Below are 20,770 nucleotides of genomic sequence, written 5' to 3'. Positions count from 1 at the left end.
ATAAAAACTTTTGTGAATGTCACAATGTATTTTCACCCAGCACAATCAAAATAAGACAAAGAAAAAAAAGGGACAAAGAGATGGATAGTTAATAGTTATTCCTGTGACTGAGACACATTTTATGTTTTCACATTATTTCAGGCACCAATGCCATCCTAAATTGCATGTTTCAATAAAATTCATTATTTTCAAAATATGTGGAATTGTTTATTAGATATTAATATTATGATATGCATATTGGGTTCCAAATGTTCCAGTTATTTAGAAGAGTGCTAGTTTCCTTGTCTCTGTTAGGTAGTATCAGCACAGAGAAATTGAAAAGCAATATGAAAACTGAAAAGGGCTATTATATGGGAAACGTTGATTTTTCCATCTCAGGATGCTTTCTGCTTGCCTGGTTTTAAGTAGGAATATTATGCTATATAGTAGCTGAAATTTCTTGGTGAATTATCTTGGAAGAATTATTAATAGATTTCAAGAAATTTGAAGGTGCATAATCACAATAAGAAGTTTTAGACAATACTCACTCATTCACAGGAACAAAATATCAATGTCACTAGTAGGAAATTTAACAAGCATCAGCTGCAGATTGTCAAAAACTGCCCTTACCAACCAAGGTAGTTAAAAGATAACTAACACATAACAAAGTTTTCTCATTGTGAATGAACAACTTTGATTTAGTGTTTAGATTTTTTAAAGTCTTAGTACTTAAACATTCTTACAAAGGCTTAAAAACAATACTTCCCATGGTTTAGGATAAAATAAGGTGCATTTGACTACATTTTTGTAAAAAAATAGTTTTATTACCTTTTGAATTAGTATACTTAATAACACTATGGAGTTTAAGTGTGGCTATTCCATACATTTATACAGTGTACTTTTAATAAGGGCATACTCACCATTGTATTATTTCTTCCTTCCTCATTTTCCCATAATATGAATGATTATTTTCTTAAAGGGAAAAAACTCCTGTGACATGTCCATTTTTTCTTAAAACTTTTGACTTGATTTGACTTTGATGACAATCTGATTATCAGTAATTTTTTTTGCTTTTAAACATTATTCAGTTGAGTCTAGGTACACATAGAAAGAGGTAAATAACACAAAAGTGAATGATGAAATACATCTAAAGGACTGAATTTGACACAATGGAGATGTACAACTATTGTGTAGGAGCCTTGAAGTGAGGAAAAATACTCTGCATACTTGCAGAGTATAAGCCAGGAGCATTTATGTTCCTCTTTTTCTAACTCTCTTTTCTATTTTGGAAGATGTCCAAGCAACATTAAACCACAAAATATGACATCTGTATCAAAATTTCTCCTCATATAACTCTCAGAGGATCCAGAGTCCACATCTCCTATGTGGACTGCCTGACACAGATGTCCATATTTATTATTTTTGGATGTATAGACAGTCTGCTTATTGCTCTGATGGCATACAATTGGTTTGTGGCCATCTGTTATCCCCTGCATTACTCAATTATCATGAATCTTCAACTCTGTGCATTGTTAGTGCTTGTGTCATTTTTGTTTAGCCTTTTGGACTCCCAGGTACACAATTTGATTGTCTTACAATTTTCTTACTTTGAGAATATAGAAATTTCTAATTTCTTCTGTGACCCTTCTGAACTTCTTAGTCTTGGCTGTTCTGAAGCCTTCATCATTAATATTACCATGTATTTTATTGTAGACATCTCTGGATTTCTTCCTATCTCAGGGATATTTTTCTCCTACTTTAAAATTGTTTCCTCTATCCTGAGAATCCTATCAACAGGTAGGAAGCTTAAAGCCTTCTTAACCTGTGGGTCCTACCTATCAAATGTTTGCCTATTTTATGGAACATGTCTTGGAGTGTACCTCAGTTCAGCTGTATCACATTCTCCAAGAAAGGGTGTAGTAGCCTCAATAAGGTACACAGTGGTCACCCCTATGCTGAATCCCTTCATCTACAGCCTGAGGAACAGGGACATTAAAAGTGCCCTGAGGAAGATTCTCAGGAGGACATTGTGATTTCAGAAAATGTGATTCACTTGGTATGTTGATCATAAAAATCAGTACAAGTAAACATGTCTACATGTAAAGATTAATACATTGTTCACACTATTTTTCTCGATTTTATTCCTTCATGGTGCATAATAGAGTGGTGACTATCAGGTTTCAGGAAGAATGTCTGGGGAGTTTTGTAAATGGGCATAGATTTGTAGCTTGGGAAGATGAAAAATTTCTGGGGCTAGATTGTACAGAGGGTTGAATGACAATATGAATGCAATAAATACCTCAGAATGAGAACATAAAAAGGTGAAAAGAGTAAGGTTTTTTCCTTGTAAGTGTTTACCACAATATAGTGGTAAATATAGCAGATAAATAAAATGAAAATAGTTACCCATTTCTCTCTGCTTTATTAATGTATATTAATTTTATGCTGGGGGATTTACTGTGATGTATCTATACTGCATATAATACACTTTGTTCAAGTTCACTCCTTCTATCACTCTTTCTTATTTGCCTTTAAAACAGTTTTCATGGAATTAATATAGTTTGTTTTTCCTTAAAAAAGAAATGAAGAAAATTCGATGTAATATCCTAAAGAGTCCTCCAACGTAGAGGATGGGAAATATCCTTAAAGGGACACTTGGTTTGTTTTCTCTTTCTCAAATAATATTATCATGTCCTAAGGTTTGGGATAATAGGGATAAAATTAGTTAATTATGGGCTCTGTACCTTGAGCATCAAAGTTCAAATAGTAATAAATAATCAGCCTGTACTTTAGGTCTTTCAGTTTTGTGACTCCTTTCCAGGGAACCCCTTACATATGGCACCTTCACATGTAGCTTTCATCATCAGGAACCTCCTTTCTGACGCTGTTAGTAATATTAGTCCTAAGTACGAACACTAAGCATTGAACAGTCAACAAGTAAGGGAGTTACTTTGGATCCAAGTCTTTACCAATGACCTAACAAAGTAGCAACATAACTCAGTAAATACACAGCGAGACACTAGATTTAGTAAGGCTCATATGAATAATTGTCTCTTCATCAAGAAACAACTATGACAGTTTGAACAGGAAGTTGGACAAGAACCAGTGGGAATCACTTCAGTTAAGTTTTTTTATGTTCTTAGTTCTTCTTTAACAGTAATCTTATTCCTCTTAAATTTTTACCCACATTAATTACACGTCCAATATATATATATCGCTTATATCAGTAGAACCATCATCCCACCATACTTTCATAAATTCTACAAAGGGCTTATGAAGGTAAAGGTGAAGATGGGGAAGTTTATGACAGTAAAATAACATCATGAAGCATTATTGATGGTTTCCTAAATGCTGAGCTCTCTGTAGCAATTTTTCATTTCATCTTCCTCTAATTATAGGTGTTCACATTATTATGATTTTAGAGAAAGTGAAATGACTCATTATATTTATATAATTGTATAAGGTTGTTTGGTAGAAATTAGTTGCGTTTGAATCGGTCTGTTGTATTATGGACAGAGGACACCTTTAAAGAGAATCCACGCAGCTGTTGCCTTTGTCAACTGAGCCAGCCATTTCACTTCCCATCACTCCAGGAAGAGTTCCCATGTTTACTTTGCTGTTCCTTTTAGGGAATCCTATTATATCAATAGCAGAGAAGTTGGTGGATACAGCAGCACTAAATATAAGAAGGATAACAAGACATTACAAAATGATCATAGAAAGCACCAGAATACAACAATTCAGCCTAAACTTCTCCCTCACGGTCCTGGATGTACTTCCAACAGTACCTTCCTCCTATATTCTTATAATCAATCTAGTCAATCTCAAAATGAAGCACAAAGCCAGGTTTTGGTTTCGTTCCAATACTGTAAAGTGGAGAGTGCACTGAAATATACCTCAGATCCACCAGTGTTTTGGCCCATTGACTTCTTCTTTCAACTTGCTGTTGACTTGGAAATAATGAATAGGATGACTGTATCACCTGGGACAGTGGAACACACCTGTAATCCAAGCATTTTGATTACAAAATGAGAAAAGAAGATTACAAGTTCAAGGCTAGCCTGGACTACATAGTGAGACTGTGTTTCAAAAAAAGAGAACATAAAATCAGTATTACAGTACCAGATATCATTTGAATTTTTTATTGTTTTTCACTTATTCATATGTGGATAAATTATTTGGACCATCCCTCCTGCTTGCCCCAATGCTCCTCACTCTCCCTCAACCCCTCTAGTTTCCAGGCAGAACCTGTTCTGTCCACTTCTCCAATTTCCTTGAAGAGAAGACAGAAGCAATCATAAGCAAGAGTTAGCATTTTTGCTAGTTTGAGATAAAGATAGCTATACAGAGAGATTTCTAGCATTTCTTCTATGTACGTGTGTGTTACAACCCAAATTGGTTCATCTTTACTAGACCTCTTCACTACTTCCCAGTCACCTTCCAATAGTGGCTTCTGTCAGTTGAAGATTGCTTTGTTTGCTCCTCTACAGAGGGCACATCAAATACTTTCAAGCTTTGGCTTTCCTACCTTTCCCTATTCCTCCTGTACATCTATGCCCCTTAGCGTATGACCCATGTCCAGTAATATTACTGCATTTGTTTTAGGTCTAAAGTCTGCATATGATGGAGAACATATGGTTTTTGGCCTTCTGAGCCTGGCTAACTTGGCATAAGATGATGTTTTCCAGTTCCATCAATTTACTTGTGAATGACAAAATTGCATTCTTCTTTGTGGCGGAGCAAAATTTCATTATGTATAAATACTACATTTTCTTAATCCATTCATCAGTACTGGGGAATCTTGGTTGTTTCCATAACTTGGTATTTTGAATAGTGCTGCAATAAACATGGGTGTGCAGGTGCTTTTGGGATAAACTGAGTTGTATTCTTTTGGGTATATCCCTAGGAGTGGTATTGCTGGATCATATGGCAGATTTATGTTTAGTTTTTCAAGAAGCCTCCATATTGTTTTCCAAAGTGGTTGTTATTGGCTTACATTCCCACCAGCAGTGCATGAGGGTTCCTTTTTCCTTGCATCCTAGCCAACATTTGTAGTCATTGGTGTTTTTGATGATAACTATTCTAACAGGAGTGAGGTGAAATCTTAGTGTGGTTTTGATTTGCAATTCTTTTATGGCCAGCATCTTTTAATATGTTTTTTGGCCATTTGGATTTCTTCCTCTGAAAAACCTCTGTTTAGTTCAGTTTCCCATTTCTTTATTGGTTCATTGATTTTGGAGGAGTTTAGTTTTTTCAGCTCCCTGTATATTCTGGTTATCAGTCTTTGATCTGGTGTATAGCCAGCAAATATTTTCTCCCACTCTGCTGGTGGTTTCTTCAGTTTAGAGACCATTTCTTTTGTTGTGCAGAAGCTTTTTAATTTCATGTAGTCCCATTTGTCCATCTTTTCTCTTAGTTGCTGGGTTGCTGCAGTTCTATTGAGGAAGTTATTTCCTAGACCTATTGCTTCCAGAGTATTTTCTTCTCTTTCTTGTACTGAATTCAGACTTTGGGGCCTGTTATTCAGGTTCTTAATCCATTGTGAGTTTGTACTGGTACAGGGTGAGAGACACGAATCTAGTTTCAGTTTTCTGCAGGCAGATAACCACTTTTCCCAGCAACATTTCCGGAAGAGTTTGATCCTTCTCTGTTAACCTAATTATTTCATCTCAGAAGGGCAAGTTTTCAGTATTTTTCAGACTCAATATTATTATTTGAGTTAATTTCACTGTCATAAAACTTCTTTTTAACTTTTTTTAGTAATTAATAGGTAATATTTGCTCCCTATGGTAATAACATGATATTATTGTATAAAATATTAGCAAAACATTTAAATATTGCTAAAGTACTAGTGCAAAAGTTAATATTTATAGTACTTGACCACTTTTTTGTGTCAGAATAGTTTATATTTGCATGATTATATATGTCATATATTTGGAGAGGACTTTGACTTCTGATTCTATAAATACAATGAAGCCTTTCTTGGCACAGAGGATGCATGAAAAATAAAATGGAATGTGAGTAGGCAACTTAGCTCCAAAATAGAATATGAAAAATAGCCCCATGGTGTGCCTCTGTCTGTGATCTAGACTAATGAGGGTAGAAATATTGGGACTGTGATTCAAGAGCCAACTCAGGCAAAACAATGAGACACTGTCTAAAGAACAAGTGAGGCATCTTTATTAATACCTGTCATCCCAATTATTCCTGAGGTATATGTAGCAGTATCACAGACTGAAGCTATAACCAGAATGAAAGTGTGTGACCCTATCTGAAAAAGTAAGTAAAGCAAAAAGGCTTGAGTTGTGACTCAAATGGTAGTGTGCTTGCCTAGCACTTGTGAAGTCCTGAAAACAAAATCCTCATACACCAAATAAACATCTCTTTCATACATTGAATTCTATATCTGTTGATTTTTAAAAAGTGACTGTAATCAGTATGATTTTGACTCTGTTTCTTTCCTCTCTTCACATTCATCACTTTCAGAAATTACTCATATCACTACACTCAAGATAAAAACAGATTGACTATGCTTGGGTCATAGATAGATGGGCCCCATAATTATTTTCAGCATCATCTAGAGTATTCAGTTGTTCACAGATCTGGCAGAGATTTTCATACAAAGGAAAATGGGAAAATGCACAAAGAAATGTGTGCAAGTAAACCTTACGGCATTAGCTGAGGCACATTTCACAATTCAAATCATTCCCAGATTGAGAGCCACTTGATAATTATATTCATTAGAATACAGTCTATCCAGAATTCTGTATTTTCCATTTGATACAAGTGGAAGTATCATTCACTTTTTTGGAATTATCATTCTTAGTACTAGGTGAGATTCCTTCATTAGTATCATGGTGAGATTATCACTGGGCAGATTATAAGAAATTTTTTATACTGTTTCTTAAGAACAAAGGTATGTAATTGGTAATAAAAGATTTTATTGTGATGGGAAAGTTTGGGTATTAGTAGTAAGATTGAAGAGGCATCAATTATTGGTCTTCAAACAACTCTACCACATATATGGGAATCCCAAATTGTACAATATGGACAGAGGTATAAGAATTTTAAACAGAGTGTCATAACAATATACTGACAAATATAAATTATGTCTATTCCTTAGGTAATGTATCAGTTAAAATATTTGAAGGCATTGTGTACTAGTATTTCTCAAAGACAGGTAAAACCATAGGTCAATGAAAACTAGTGTTTTAGAGGAACAATTAACATAGTGCCATTTACTAAATAGATGTGCATTAGGTAATTTGATATGAACTTAAACACAAAGCTGTTTATTTGTCAGGGACAGGGAGATAGAAATCCAGAGTATTGTGTTTTGAGGCCAGACTGGGCAAAATGTTATCTAGATCTCATCTCAAACAACAAAGTTGGGCATGATTGCATGCACCTGCCATCCCCAATATGTGGGAAGAATAAATACAAGGAATGAAGTCTAGGGTGAACCAGGAAAATAATGTGATATCCTGTTCCAAAAATAACTAAAATCAGAAAGAGTCATGAGGACATGACTCAAGTGGTAGAGTGCCTTCCTGGCATAGAAAATGTGAGGCAATGATTCCACTGACAGTAATATAAGGAAGAAAAGTGTTTACAGGTACATAAAATCAATATTTACATGCTTATGTTTGCAGAAAACTCTAACCTTATCATTTATCTAAACTTACTGTCCTTTTCAATAATTAATTAATTAATTTCTGCTATTGTGGGAATTCAACTAGGACCTCATACATGCTAGACACACTGTCTACCTCTGATCTACACCCTCAGCCTCATATTTTAAATTAGTGATAGAATTGTATATGGAATTATTTTTATTATAAGGTGGGGAATTTTAAAATATGTATTGAAGGCCTGTAGCAATGAAAACATGATGATTTTTACCTCATAAAGGATTAATGTCAAGGTTCTGCTTGCTCCAGAAAAATTTGCTATGATTTTCCATGAGTTGATTCAATTTATTTATGTTTGTAAGCTTACTGATGTTCTTACAGCACCACCTTACTGTTCCATATGTCAATTATATAATCAAGCCTCAATTTTCTTTCCTATTGCTCTATGTACTTATTCTTATTCTCTTGATTGGTCTTGCAACAGATTTATCACTTTGTAAATTCTTTAAGACAATCAATTTTTTCATTAACACTTTCTATTATTTATTTCTTTTTAACCTAAGTTGCTTCTTATCTTCACTACTTTATTTGACAAAGTTTGGATTGATTTTACTGTTATTTTTCTGACTTCCTAGACTCAGTTCTTAACCTCAATCTCTCTAAGATTTTTCTAAAATCAATGATATACCTTGTTTTTATCTGTTAAAATTTTTCATTTACATATGCATTTGAATTGATTGTGTCTTATATTACACAGAGGTTGTAGTAAGGATGTTTACCCAGAATATTCAGGAAGTCTTTCTGTATTGTCAGGTCCTCCCTCACACTTCCTTGGAGATCACACATTCCAGTTTTTCAGAGAATGTTTCAATTCATACTTGTCCACTAAAGCTGAGTGTAAATAAAATTCTCTGTCAATCCCGAAATGTCCTGATATGAATTAGAGATAAAACACAAAACTAGCTGAAGAATCAGTTGAAGATCACAAAAAGGAAGAAAGTGGTAGCTATTCTGGATCTAAGGTAATGTTAAATATATCTTAAAAACAGAAAATATTAGGAAGAGCATTATGGAGGTAATAAATAAGAAGGCATAGAGAGATCATGATTATTTTGCAATGATAAAAGGAAAATGAGACCACTCAAGACGAAAACCTTATGTAATGGATGAGGAAAGTGAGAATAATATACTGATGTACTAAACATAAACCCAAGTGACTATTTTATAACTGGAGAGTCTGCAATAGTAATTTCTCCATGAAATTTGAGCTGTATAAGAAGAAAATTGAACAAACATAGAGCAGGAAGGTACAGAGTACAAATCCAGTGTGTCTACAACCTAAGTATTTCTTTTTGCCCATGTTAAATTTTTCTGCATTTTCCAATTCTATGAACCAAATACCACAGCACAAGTATTAAAATTCTGTCGTTTTGCTGAAAACATTCATGGCAGTCCTCCATCCTTATTCCTCACGATGGAGATGAAAGGGTGCAGCATGTGGAGGACCATGGTGTACCATGGTGTCCTGAGGTGATGGCACCCTTACTGGTGGAATGAGAGACAGCTGAGCTGAGGTGCACTCCAAAACCAGTTCCACAAAACAAGCAAACAACTGGTAAGTGAGAGTCACAGTTGGAGAAGGCTTTATATTTCCTGCCTACTGATGGAACTCTCCGAATGGAGGAAGAAATTCAAATATGTGAATAAATAATCTCTGAGACTGGAACACCAGCAAATATGTCAAGAAAAATATGGACTGACATTTACTACAGTAATAACTGTAGGTGTCTGATGAGCCAAGATTGACAAATATAAGAGGGTCACCAAAGAAATTATGAATTTCCACAACTTTGCAAAGATAAGTTGGAACACCACTAAGCAGTGGACCTGGTAGTCCAAAATGCTGATAAAATATGACACCACAACCAAAAAGCCACACACATGAGTGTTGAGGGTGACAGATGGCCCCAAAGCAATCATAGACCATCAAAGTAAGGAGTAGATTGTGCAAACATCCAAAATGTATGAAACAGAGCACCCAAGTTAAGCAGCCTTTGTGGATGATGGAATTAGTGTGTGTCTGGATGTTCACCAATATTTGGGGGACTGTAGTGGAGATGAATGCAACATCAGCCAAAGACAAGTTACAGATGTAGAAGAACACTGACTTGTGGAGGTGCTTATTACAAAATTGTTTCCAATTCTACAAGTTTCATAAACAGCCTTCTTCACCTGTGAGTTTAACCTGTCATTTGCTATTTATTTTTTATGACATGCATTGGAGTGTACTTCACTTCAGCTCTGTAACATTCTCTCAGAAATGGTGAACTGGCCTCACTTTTGTATATGCTAGTACTCAGTCCTGTCATCTACCCCTGTGGAACAGTTACAGTATAATGTCTGGTGAAAATTTGACATAAAAACCCTAATATAAGGACCTATGCTGTACATTAGAATGGTGATGGAAAATACAGCAAAAATAAATATCCACATCTGTTAATTCTGCCTCTATGAACATACTAATACTGTATTTGGGGGTGTTTAATTTGTCATTGTGTTACATAGTAGGCTAATGACTGACAATATGTGGGTTGGAAGGAATTGGAATTTTTCTTGGTATGAGGATTTGAACTCAGGGAATTGTGCTTAGTAGGCATAAACTCTCCATTTGAACACTTCCTTGGATGATTTTAATTTAGAAAATTTTTCACTGTGTTATTGCATTTATATCTAGTCCAGTTTGAACCTCTATCTTCCTGTTTATGGTTCTGCCACAGATGATATCACAAATGTTCATCACCAAACCCAGCCTACAGTGGTTGGGGTGGGGTCTTGTGAACATATTGCCTGGGCTTGCCTTGAAGCATGGTCTTCTAGAAATCTCCCTCCTGACCAGCTAGGATTACAGGTACCATTGCACCCAGCTGGAATAGGATATTTTAAAAAATGTGGACACAAATTTAGCTAAGAAGGTGAAGTGCTTTTCAGGTGAATGATGTTGATGGTTTCACAACTATGTGTATGCTGTTAATGCCATCAACCTGCAAACTTTAATGTGATTATAATGTTTCAAGAAAAACATGAAAATAAAAAGCAGTTGAATCTTAAATGGTGAATGAAGTAAATTAACATCTCCCATGAGCTTATTTCCCAATATACGAACAACTCTCCACCCTCTTGGAAATAATCACTTTATCAGTCACATTTTTCTCCATTAATATTATGAAGTCCTTAGAGACTGGCATGGTATGGACCATAGGGAGTAATTTTGACTCTGTGAATTGGGCATCCTATGCCAGGTAATAGTAAATAAACAGTATGTACCTAAAGAATTTAGTCTGATGTCTGTAGTCCAATGATCTATACCTGTGTCTGCTCTTGCAATAGTTTTCTGCATCGGGAAGCTCCTCTCTGTGACTTTAGTCATATTGATATTGAAGATAAAGATTGAGCCTTCACTTGACAACAGGCAAGTTTGGTTTTTCACATCCACAGCCTTGGTCATGACCAAATAAAACAACAGTGTAACCAAGTAAGTGCTAAAAGAGACAGGGAGGGGGCGGAGTGGGTGGTAAGGGAGGGGGTGGGGGCAGGGGGGAGAAATGAAACAAGCCTTGTATGCACATATGAATAATAAAAGAAAAATGAAAAAAAAAATAAATGAGGCATAGAAAGGTTAATTACTTTGCCTAAGGTTGCATAGCTAGTAAATGGTAGAGCTGGGATTCTGATACTAGAGCCTGTAAGCTCAAATAAATGATCCCTCCATTAAAAAAAAATCTATGTTTCTAGAAAGTGATGTCACAGATATGTGATTTATCAAAATTTGAACTCCTTCAAATCATAAGTAGCAGTAAGATATTTTTAAATGTTTAAAGTGTATTTTTGCATGATGCAAATATCAAAGTGAAACCCCATTGTACAATTAATGTGTGTTAATATAAAAGAAAAAATATTTGAAATCAAATAAAATTTTAGTGAGTGCTTAAAAAGAAAAGGGTGGTAAATAAGGGCAGGTTCACTGGCTCATGCCTGCAATTCCAGCTTCCTGGGAAGCAGAAACAGAAAGATTGTGATTTGAGTCCAGCCTTGGCAAAAGGTTATTGATATCCTTCCTCAATGTACAAATTGGTCATGGTGGAACACACCTATAATCTTGGATACCTGGAGGCACAGCTAGGAGCATTATGAACCAAGGCAAACCTTAGTCTAAAATGAGACCCTATCTGAAAAATAATGAAAGCCAATATTGCTGGGGACATTGTTCATAGGGCAGAACACATCCTTCACAAACATGAAGCCCTGAGTTCAAACCCCCAAACAAATAAACTAAAACAAAAATGAGGGAGATATGGAAACAAAGAAGGAAGAAACAAGTAGAATATAACTAAGACATAACAAAGTTTTTTGATTATGAATGAATGACTTTGATTTAGAGTTTAGATAATGCAGTCCTAAGACTCTTACATTCTTTTAAATACTTAACAGCAATTTGTGCCATGGTTTAAAATAAAATAAAGTGAATTTGATTTCAGTTTCTAGAAAGTAGTTTTACCTTTTTTTGAATTAGTATACATTAATAATATAATGGTTTTTAAGTGTGGCAATTCCATACATTTACACAATATACTTAAAAAACTTCACTCACCACATTTTATCCCAGTCTTTCTTTCCTCAATTTCCTATAATATGAACAGTTATCTTCTTAAAGGGAAAAGGATCCTGTAACATGTTGTTTTTTTTCTTAAAGATTTGGCTTTACTTTGATAACAACCCAATTTTCAGGTTTTTTTGCCTTCAAACATTGTTCAGTTGACTACCTGAATAAGTGGAGATAGAAGGAGGGTAATAATACAGAAGTGAATAATAAAATACATCTAAGAGGACTGATTTGCCAAAATCAAAAAGAATTACTAATGTGTATGAACTTTGAAATGAGAATACTCTGTATACTTGAATTCAATATATAGGGAGAAGCCAGGTGATTGTTGTTTCCTTTTTCTAAGTCTCTTTTCTATTTAAAAAGATGTTCCTGGACTTAAAAATGCAAAATTCAACATCTGTATCAGAATTTCTCCATATGCAACTCTCAGAGGACCCAGAGCTTGGCCTGTTTGCTTTGGGGTGTTGCTGTCTATGTACCTGATCACAGTGCTTGAAGACCTGCTCATCATCCTGGCTTTCTGTTCTGACTCTCACCTTCATACCCCCATGTACCTCTCTCTCTCCAACCTGTCCTTGGCTGACATCTGTTTCATATCTACCTGGTTCCAATACGGTAATGGACCTCCAAAATAATACAAAAGTAATATCATATGTGGGCTGTGTGACACAGATGTCCCTTTTTATAATTTTTGGATGTATGGATAGTCTGCTTATCACTGTGATGGCTTATGATTGGTTTGTGGCCATCTGTCATCCCCTGAATTACTCAGTCATCATGAATCCTCAACTCTGTGCCATCTTAGTACTGATGTCTTTTTTGTTTGGTCTTTTGAATTCCCAAGTGCACAATTTTATTTTCTTACAATTCTCCTACATCAAACATCTAGAAATTTCTAATTTCTTCTGTGACCCTTCTGAACATCTTAGTCTTGGCTGCTCTGATAACTTTATATTTAATAAAATCATGTATGTTCTTCCTGGAATTTTTGGATTTCTTCCCATCTCAGGGATATTTTTCTCCCACTATAAGATTATATTTTCAATTCTGAGAGTCCCATCTCCAGATGGATAGTATAAAGCCTTCTCTATCTGTGGGTCTCACCTGTCAAATGTATGCTTATTTTATGGAACATGTCTTGGAGTGTATCTCAGTTTAGTTATATCACATTCTCCAAGAAAAGTTATGGTGGCCTCATTGGTGTACACTGTGGTTGCTCCTATGCTTATTCCCTTCATCTACAGCCTGTGGAATGGGGATATTAAGTATTCCTTGAGGAAGAGTCTCAGGAGAAAATTATGATGTCAGAAACTGTGATTTGTTGGCTGTGTAGATTGCAAATATCAGTAGCAGTAAAACTAAACATGTATACGTGTAAAGACTGAATCCTTGTTTGCATTATTTTTTGATAATTTTATTCCTTAATGATATATAATGGTGTGGTGATTGTTAATTTTGGGGTATGATAAAAGGGAAGTTTTGTCAATGGGCACAGCTTTGTAGCATGGGAATATGGAAAAATTTCTGGTGATGGATTGTGCAGTTGTTTGAATAAAAACATGAACTCAATAAGTGCCTTGTAACTATGAGCTTAAAGAGGTGAAAGGGTAAGATTTTTTAGTATACTTGTTTTATTGCAATATATCATAGAAATAAAATGTAAATAGTTACATTTTCTCTGTCTTATTAATGTTTATTAATTGTAGAAGGAGTTTTTTGTGATATAACCATATATGATGTGTTATACTTCATTTAAAGTCACCTACTCTATTACTCTTTCTTATTCTCATTCTAAAACAATTTTAATTAATTTAAAATTGTTTGTTTTTCTTAAAAAGAAGTAAAACAAATTAAATATAATATCTTAAAGTGTCCTCCTATGTAGAGGGAAGGATAAATGTTCAGGGGCACTAGTTTTGTTGTCTTCTTTCTCAAGCCATGCTATAACGTCTTAAGTTTTGGGCTAACATGGACAAGGTTAGGCTCCATGTTATAGGCTCTGTGCACTGACTACCCAAGTTCACATAGTAGTCAACAATCAGCCTATTCTTCACTGCCTTCATTTTTGTGGCTCCTTTCAAGTGAGCTCCATACATATGACTCATCCACACACAGTCTTCTACATCATTAAATTCTTCTCTCACACTGTTAATAGTGTTTGTCCTGAGTACCAAGACTGACCTTTGTCTGGTCACTTAGTTAGGCATTTACTTTGGATCCAGACTCTTCCCATGGTTTAAGAGAATAGCAGCATAACTCAGTCAGTTCTGTGTAAGATACTGGATTTATGAATGCCCACTGGAATAATCATGTCTTTATCATGAAGACAACTATGACAGTGTGGATAGGAAGGTGAGAAAAAACTAGTGGACAACATTAGCACTATGTATATTTAATGTTTTTTGTTATTTATTAACAGTAATCTTACTGACTTAACTTTCAACTCATATTGGTTACACTTTTAATAGAGATATCACTCATAGTATCAGAAAAGCTGGTCCATGAAACTTTCCTAACTGCCACAAAGGGATTAAGAAGATGAAGGTGAGGATTGGGAGGAGTATGACAGTGAAATAGCATCAGGAGGCATGTTTGGTGGATTTTTAAATGCTGAGCTCCATGTTTTATGCGACTTTTTCACTTCATTTTCCAGCTATAGGTACATCCATTATTACAGTTTTAGAGAAGATTCAAGAATATACTCACATAACTTTATTAGGCTTTTATGTAGAAATGAGTTAAGTTGTATTTGAATTGGGTTGTCATATTACAGAGAGAGGATATTAATCAGAATTCTGGCAACTTTTTGCCTTGACAGGCCAGCAAGCCATTTCTCTGCCTTCACTCCAGGAAGACATTGTTTACTCTGCTACTGCTTTAGGGGGTCCCTGCTAGCTCACTGGCAGAGAAGTGGGTGTTTCCAACAGCACCAAATAAAGAAGTATAGGTAGCAAGTATAGAAAAAAATAGAGCGAGCAGCAGCACACAAGATTTGTGCCCACAACTCTTCCCATAGTCTAGGATAGACATCAAATTGAAGCTTCTTCCATATTCTTTCAATTACTACAGTCAATCTCAAAGTGAAACACAAAGCCATGTCCTGGTTTTGTTCCTATGTAGAAAACTGGATATGCATTAAAATATATCTGACATGCACCTGAAGTTTAGGCCCCTTGACTTGTGTGAACAACTTTCTGTTGACTATGAAATAATGTTTAAGATGAGAACTGTCACCAGGCACCATGGTACACACCTGCAATCCAAGCACTAGGATTATAAACTAAAAAAAGGAGGTTTACAAATTCATAGGTAGCCTGAGCTACATAATGAGTCTCTGTTTCAAAAAGTAGGAAAAACGATAAGTACTATATCTCTGATACCATTTGTTATCCATATTATTTCATTTCAGAAGGTCAGTTTTTCATTATTTATCAGACTCAACATTGTCAATTGAAATAATTTCCCAGTCATAAAACTGAATTTGGTTAGTAATTAATGGATTATAGTTGCTCCCTATGTTAATAACATGTAATGAAGGGATAGAATATGTGAAAAATAAAATTTAAATATCAGTGTTAGTAGTAATAGTGAGGAGGTTAATATTTATATCACTCAACCAATTACTGCATTCTTATTTTTGTGCAGGACATTTGGTAGTTGTACAAATATATGCCATATATTTGGAGAAGAATTAGTAATTTTCTTTTACTCTGATTCTCTAAATCCAATGATGCCTTGTTTGACACAGATGAGGCATCATAAATAAAAAACAAATGAAGGTACATCTCATTAACAAAAAAATAGCCCCATGCTATGGGTCATGCCTGTGATCCAGACTACATGGGATAGTAGGATTGTGGTTCAAGGTAGATCAGGAAAAAATGCTTAGCAAGACTCTATCTCAAGAACAAGCAGACATAAAGTGGTAAATTTCTGTAACCCCAGCTATGTAAGAGGCATATGTAAGAGAGTCTCAGACTGAGAACAGCATGAGAAAAAGGTGTGAGACAAAATAACTAAAGTCAAAAGGGCTTGGGTTATGTTTTATGTGGTAGAGTGGTTTACTAGCATGTGGAAGGCCTTACGTTCAAAATCCCAGTACCACCAAATAAGTAAATTCTTTGCCATGCATTGAATAGCATATCCATTGGTTCACAAAAATTGACTGTACTCAGTTTGACTTTGACTGCCTTATTACTCTCCTATCATCAAATTTATCTATTTTAGAAATGATTCATAGCACTAACTCAAGTTAAAACAGATCTAGTTTTTGTTTATATGACAGACCCAGGGGCCTATTATTCTATTCAACAACATCTACAGTATTCAATTATTAATATATGGGGCAGAGAATTTAATAAAAATGAAAAAGAGAAAAGTGTTTATGTAAACTTTGTGGCTTAGGCTGAGACATTTTACAATTCATGTCAGTCCAGGATTGAGAGTCATTTGAAAATTGTATTCATCAATAAACTTAGTATTTTCATAATGATGAACTTGTATATTTAAAAAGGCAAAATGAACATATGTAGATAGCTGGATAGATAGACCCACAAATGGTAGATCAATAGCTAAACAAATAATGACAGATAGGCAAGAGCAATAGATGATAGGTAGATACATATATATATATATATATATATATATATATATATATAGAGAGAGAGAGAGAGAGAGAGAGAGAGAGAGAGAGAGATACATAGACAAATAGATAGACAGATAGGTGGAAATAAACTTCCAGTGTTCCTCTAGGTGCTACAGATGTTGTGGAAAAGGCCATTATTCTTCCATTTCCTTTAAGAAGTTTCAGCACAGAGAGGTAGAGTAACAGAAATTTTGCAAATGGTATTAGGTCAATGTTATAGGACAAAAATTTTCATTTCCTGACTTCTAGACCTGGTCCCTGTCTCTTCCACTTCAGACAAATGGAAGTGTTACTTTTAATGCTAGATGAGATTTCCTCATGAGTGATCATGGATTGATTATTTCTAGAAAGATTGAAGGGATTTTTGATATGTAATCTAATAAGAAAAGCATGCAGTTGTTAATAACTTATTTTATTGTGATTACAAATGCAGGTGATTAATAATAAAATTGAAACTGCATCAATTATGGGTCATCAAACAGCTCTACCCCATCACAATGTGATATGGGAAATCAAAATTGTGTGATACAAACAGAGACAAAATAATTTTGAAGGGATACCAGGAGGAAGGATAAGGATATAAGAAAAGGGTGTAAGAGGGTGGATTTGGGAAGGTAGAAATATTATGGTAATCATATATGAAACTGGGAAAATGAAACATGTGAAAATATTCTGGGAATGGTCAGGCAGATGAAGGTGAATGATGGAGGGAGTAAATTCAACTATGATATATTGAAGGAACTTTCATAAAACTCACAATGTACCCCCAATACAAGAATAAAATGATAATAAAAAGAAATTATGGAAGCTGTGTCAGAAATAAACTGACAAATTAAATGATATCCACTCTATAGATAATACTTAGTTAAAATATTTAAATTCAAGTATTTATTTACAACTCAGAGGCATGTAAAATGAAAACTAGTGTTTTGTAGCAGCAATTTGTATTTTGTTAAGTACTAATTAGATGACTATTAGTTACTTTTAAGAAACTTTTAAGAAACTGTGTATGCTGAGAACAATGGCTCATGCATGTAATCCTAGATACTAGGGAGGCAGAGATCCAGATAATTGCAGTTTGAGGCCTGGCGAGCTAAAAAGGTAGCAAAATTATACCTCCAATAATAAAGCTGGGACAAGTGGCAAGCACTTCCAATACATGGGGAGTAGATAGAAAGATTGAAGTCTAGGCTGGCCTGGATGAAAATAGGAGATCCTATTCAAACAAAAAGCTGAAGGTATGACACAGTGGTACAGTTCCTTCCTAGCATAGCAAATGTGAGGCCCTCAGTTCAACTCCCAGTGCCATAAAAAAAGAAAACTGTTGATAGGTTCTTAAAACCAATATTTATGTGCTTATGTTAGGAGAAAAATCTAACCTTACAATTTATCTAACCTTACTATTTATCTTCCTTAATATTCAATTGACTAATTAATTTCTGCTGTTGTGAGAATTGAACCCAGGGCCTCACACATGATACAGATTAATGGTGTTAATCTCTTATCTATACCTTATTATCTTATTCTTGGGTGGAGATTGACAAGGTCTTTACCAACTCAAACAAGATATCATTTGGTCCTAATGGACTGACAGGTTTCTGCCTGCTCTAAGAAAACGTAGCTATGGTTTTCTATGAAGTGGTTCAATTTATTTATGTTTTCAGACTTACTAATATCCTTACAGCACTACCTTACTGTTCCATATTTCAATTACATAGTCAAAGGTCAGTTTTCTTTCATATTGCTATATGTATCTATTCTTTTTTTAATTGGTCTTGCCAGAGGTTTATTGCTTTATTAATTCCCAAAGACTATCAAAGTTTGCCGTAACTTTTTACACTATTTATGGCTATTTAACTTAAGTTTCTTCTTTTATTCACTATTTTAATAAACAATGCTTGCATTAATGTTAGTATTAATTTTCTGAAATTCTAGATTCAATACTTAACTAAAACATCTTTACATTTTTTCTAAAGTCATTGATATACCTTATTTATAACTTGAAAAAACCTTCACTTATGTATATTTTAATTTCAAGTTATTGCATAATATAAAAAGGACAGGTTGCAGTAAAGATAGCTATCTAGAAATTACAAAAGTCCCTGTGTTCTGCCAGGTCCTTTCTCACATTTTCCTTAGAGATCACACGTGCCAGTATTCCAGGGAATTTTCCAACTCATACTTGTTCATTAAAGCTGAGTGTAAATAACATTCTCTTCCAATCCCTAAATATCCCAATATGAATTAGAAATTAAACACACTACCAGCTGAAGAAGCAGTTCAAGATCATTATAAAGTAAACATTTAGTAGTTACCTTGGATGTAAGGGAACATTATATGCTTCTGAAATGTAGGAAATATTAGGATGGAAATTTTGGAGGCAAAAATAAGTTATGGAGAACTGACTATTTTGAAATAAAATAAGAAAAATAAAACCCCTCATGACTAAAAGACTTGGGTAAATGATAAAATTCAGAATCTATGGTGAGGTACTAAACATAAATCCAGTGGCTATTACATAACTTTGGAGAATATAGTAATAATTTGTCCATTAAATTAGAGCTATATAAGAGAAAAATTGAATAAACAGAAAGCAGATTGGTACAGAGTACATATGAAATGTGTTTAAGCCTAAATAGTTCTTATCATTTACATTTGATTTGTCTGCATTTTCAGTTTTATGAACCAAAAGTCACAGCCCAGGTACTGAAATACATTATTTTTCTGAACCACTTCATGAGAGTCCTCTTGATATCCCTGTTCCTCAGGCTGTAGATGAAGGGGTTCAGCATGGGGGTGACCATGGTGTACATCACAGAGACCATTGCACCCTTCCTGGGGGAATGAGAGACAGCAGAGCTGAGGTATACTCCAAAGCCAGTTCCATAAAATAAGCAAACGACTGACAGGTGAGAGCCACAGGTGGAGAATTCTTTATACTTCCAGCATACTGATGGAACTCTCAGAATGGAGGAAGCAGTTCAAGTACATGAATAAAGGATCCCTATGACTGGAACACCTGCAAAGATGACAATGACAATATAGATTAAAGCGTCATTACTATAGGTGTCAGAACAGGAAAGATTGGCAAGTTCAGCAGTGTCACAAAAGAAATGAGGAATTTCCACAACTTTGCAAAAAGTAAGTTGGGAAACCACTAAGCAGTGTACCTGGGAGTCCAAAAGACTGATAAAATATGACATCACAACCAGAAACACACAGAGGCAAGGGTTCATGATGATAAAGTAGTGTAATTGGTGACAGATGGCCACAAAGCGATCATAGGCCATCACAGTCAGAAGTAGATTGTCCAAACAACCAAAAAGTATACAAAAGAACACCTGGGTTAAGCAGCCTCTGTGGGTGATGGGATTAGTGTGTGTTTGGATGTCCGCTAGCATTTTGGGAACTGTCATTGAGATAAAACCAACATCAGCTAAAGACAAATTGAATAGGAAGAAATATATGGGGGTGTGGAGGTGTGAGTCACAGCTGTTGGCCAGGATGATGAGCAGGCTCCCAAGCACTGTTATCAGGTAAATGGACAGGAAAAGTCCAAAAAAGATTGGCTGCAGTTCAGCATTCTCTGATAGACCCAGGAGGAAAAATTCCCAGATACATGTTAGATTCTCTGGTTCCATGTAGATTGGACACCTGGTAAAAAAAGAAGTATGTAAATAGAAAAGAACTACAGAGGCAACCTTCTAAGCCTCTGTGTTTTGGAATATGAAAATTACCCGTGAAGTATTTACACTTAAGGACAATACATCTAAGTGCATTTGATAATGTTTGCAGTTGTGGATTCTCCTTAGAATGCCTCATTTTGGGTGTATGCACTTTTTTTCTGTATTC

The 20,770-nt window shown here is 35.0% G+C and overlaps 2 protein-coding genes across 2 annotated transcripts; one reads left to right on the top strand and one right to left on the bottom strand.

Moving 5' to 3' along the window:
- The first annotated feature begins 1,433 nt into the window (after positions 1–1,433).
- Positions 1,434–2,012, top strand: LOC109677894 (olfactory receptor 7E178-like). The gene has a single exon (XM_020153648.2). It carries the CDS (start codon positions 1,434–1,436, stop codon positions 2,010–2,012), a length of 579 nt encoding a protein of 192 aa, XP_020009237.2.
- A 17,584-nt stretch (positions 2,013–19,596) lies between these two features.
- Positions 19,597–20,559, bottom strand: LOC109677896 (olfactory receptor 7E178-like). The gene is given in 1 exon segment (XM_020153649.2): positions 19,597–20,559. A coding segment is annotated over 1 exon segment (963 nt).
- Between the last annotated feature and the right edge of the window lie 211 nt (positions 20,560–20,770).

This window comes from Castor canadensis, chromosome 14 (genome assembly GCF_047511655.1).
Source record: "Castor canadensis chromosome 14, mCasCan1.hap1v2, whole genome shotgun sequence".
Classification (NCBI taxonomy): domain Eukaryota; kingdom Metazoa; phylum Chordata; class Mammalia; order Rodentia; family Castoridae; genus Castor; species Castor canadensis.
This window is presented reverse-complemented; position numbering and strand designations above follow the sequence as displayed.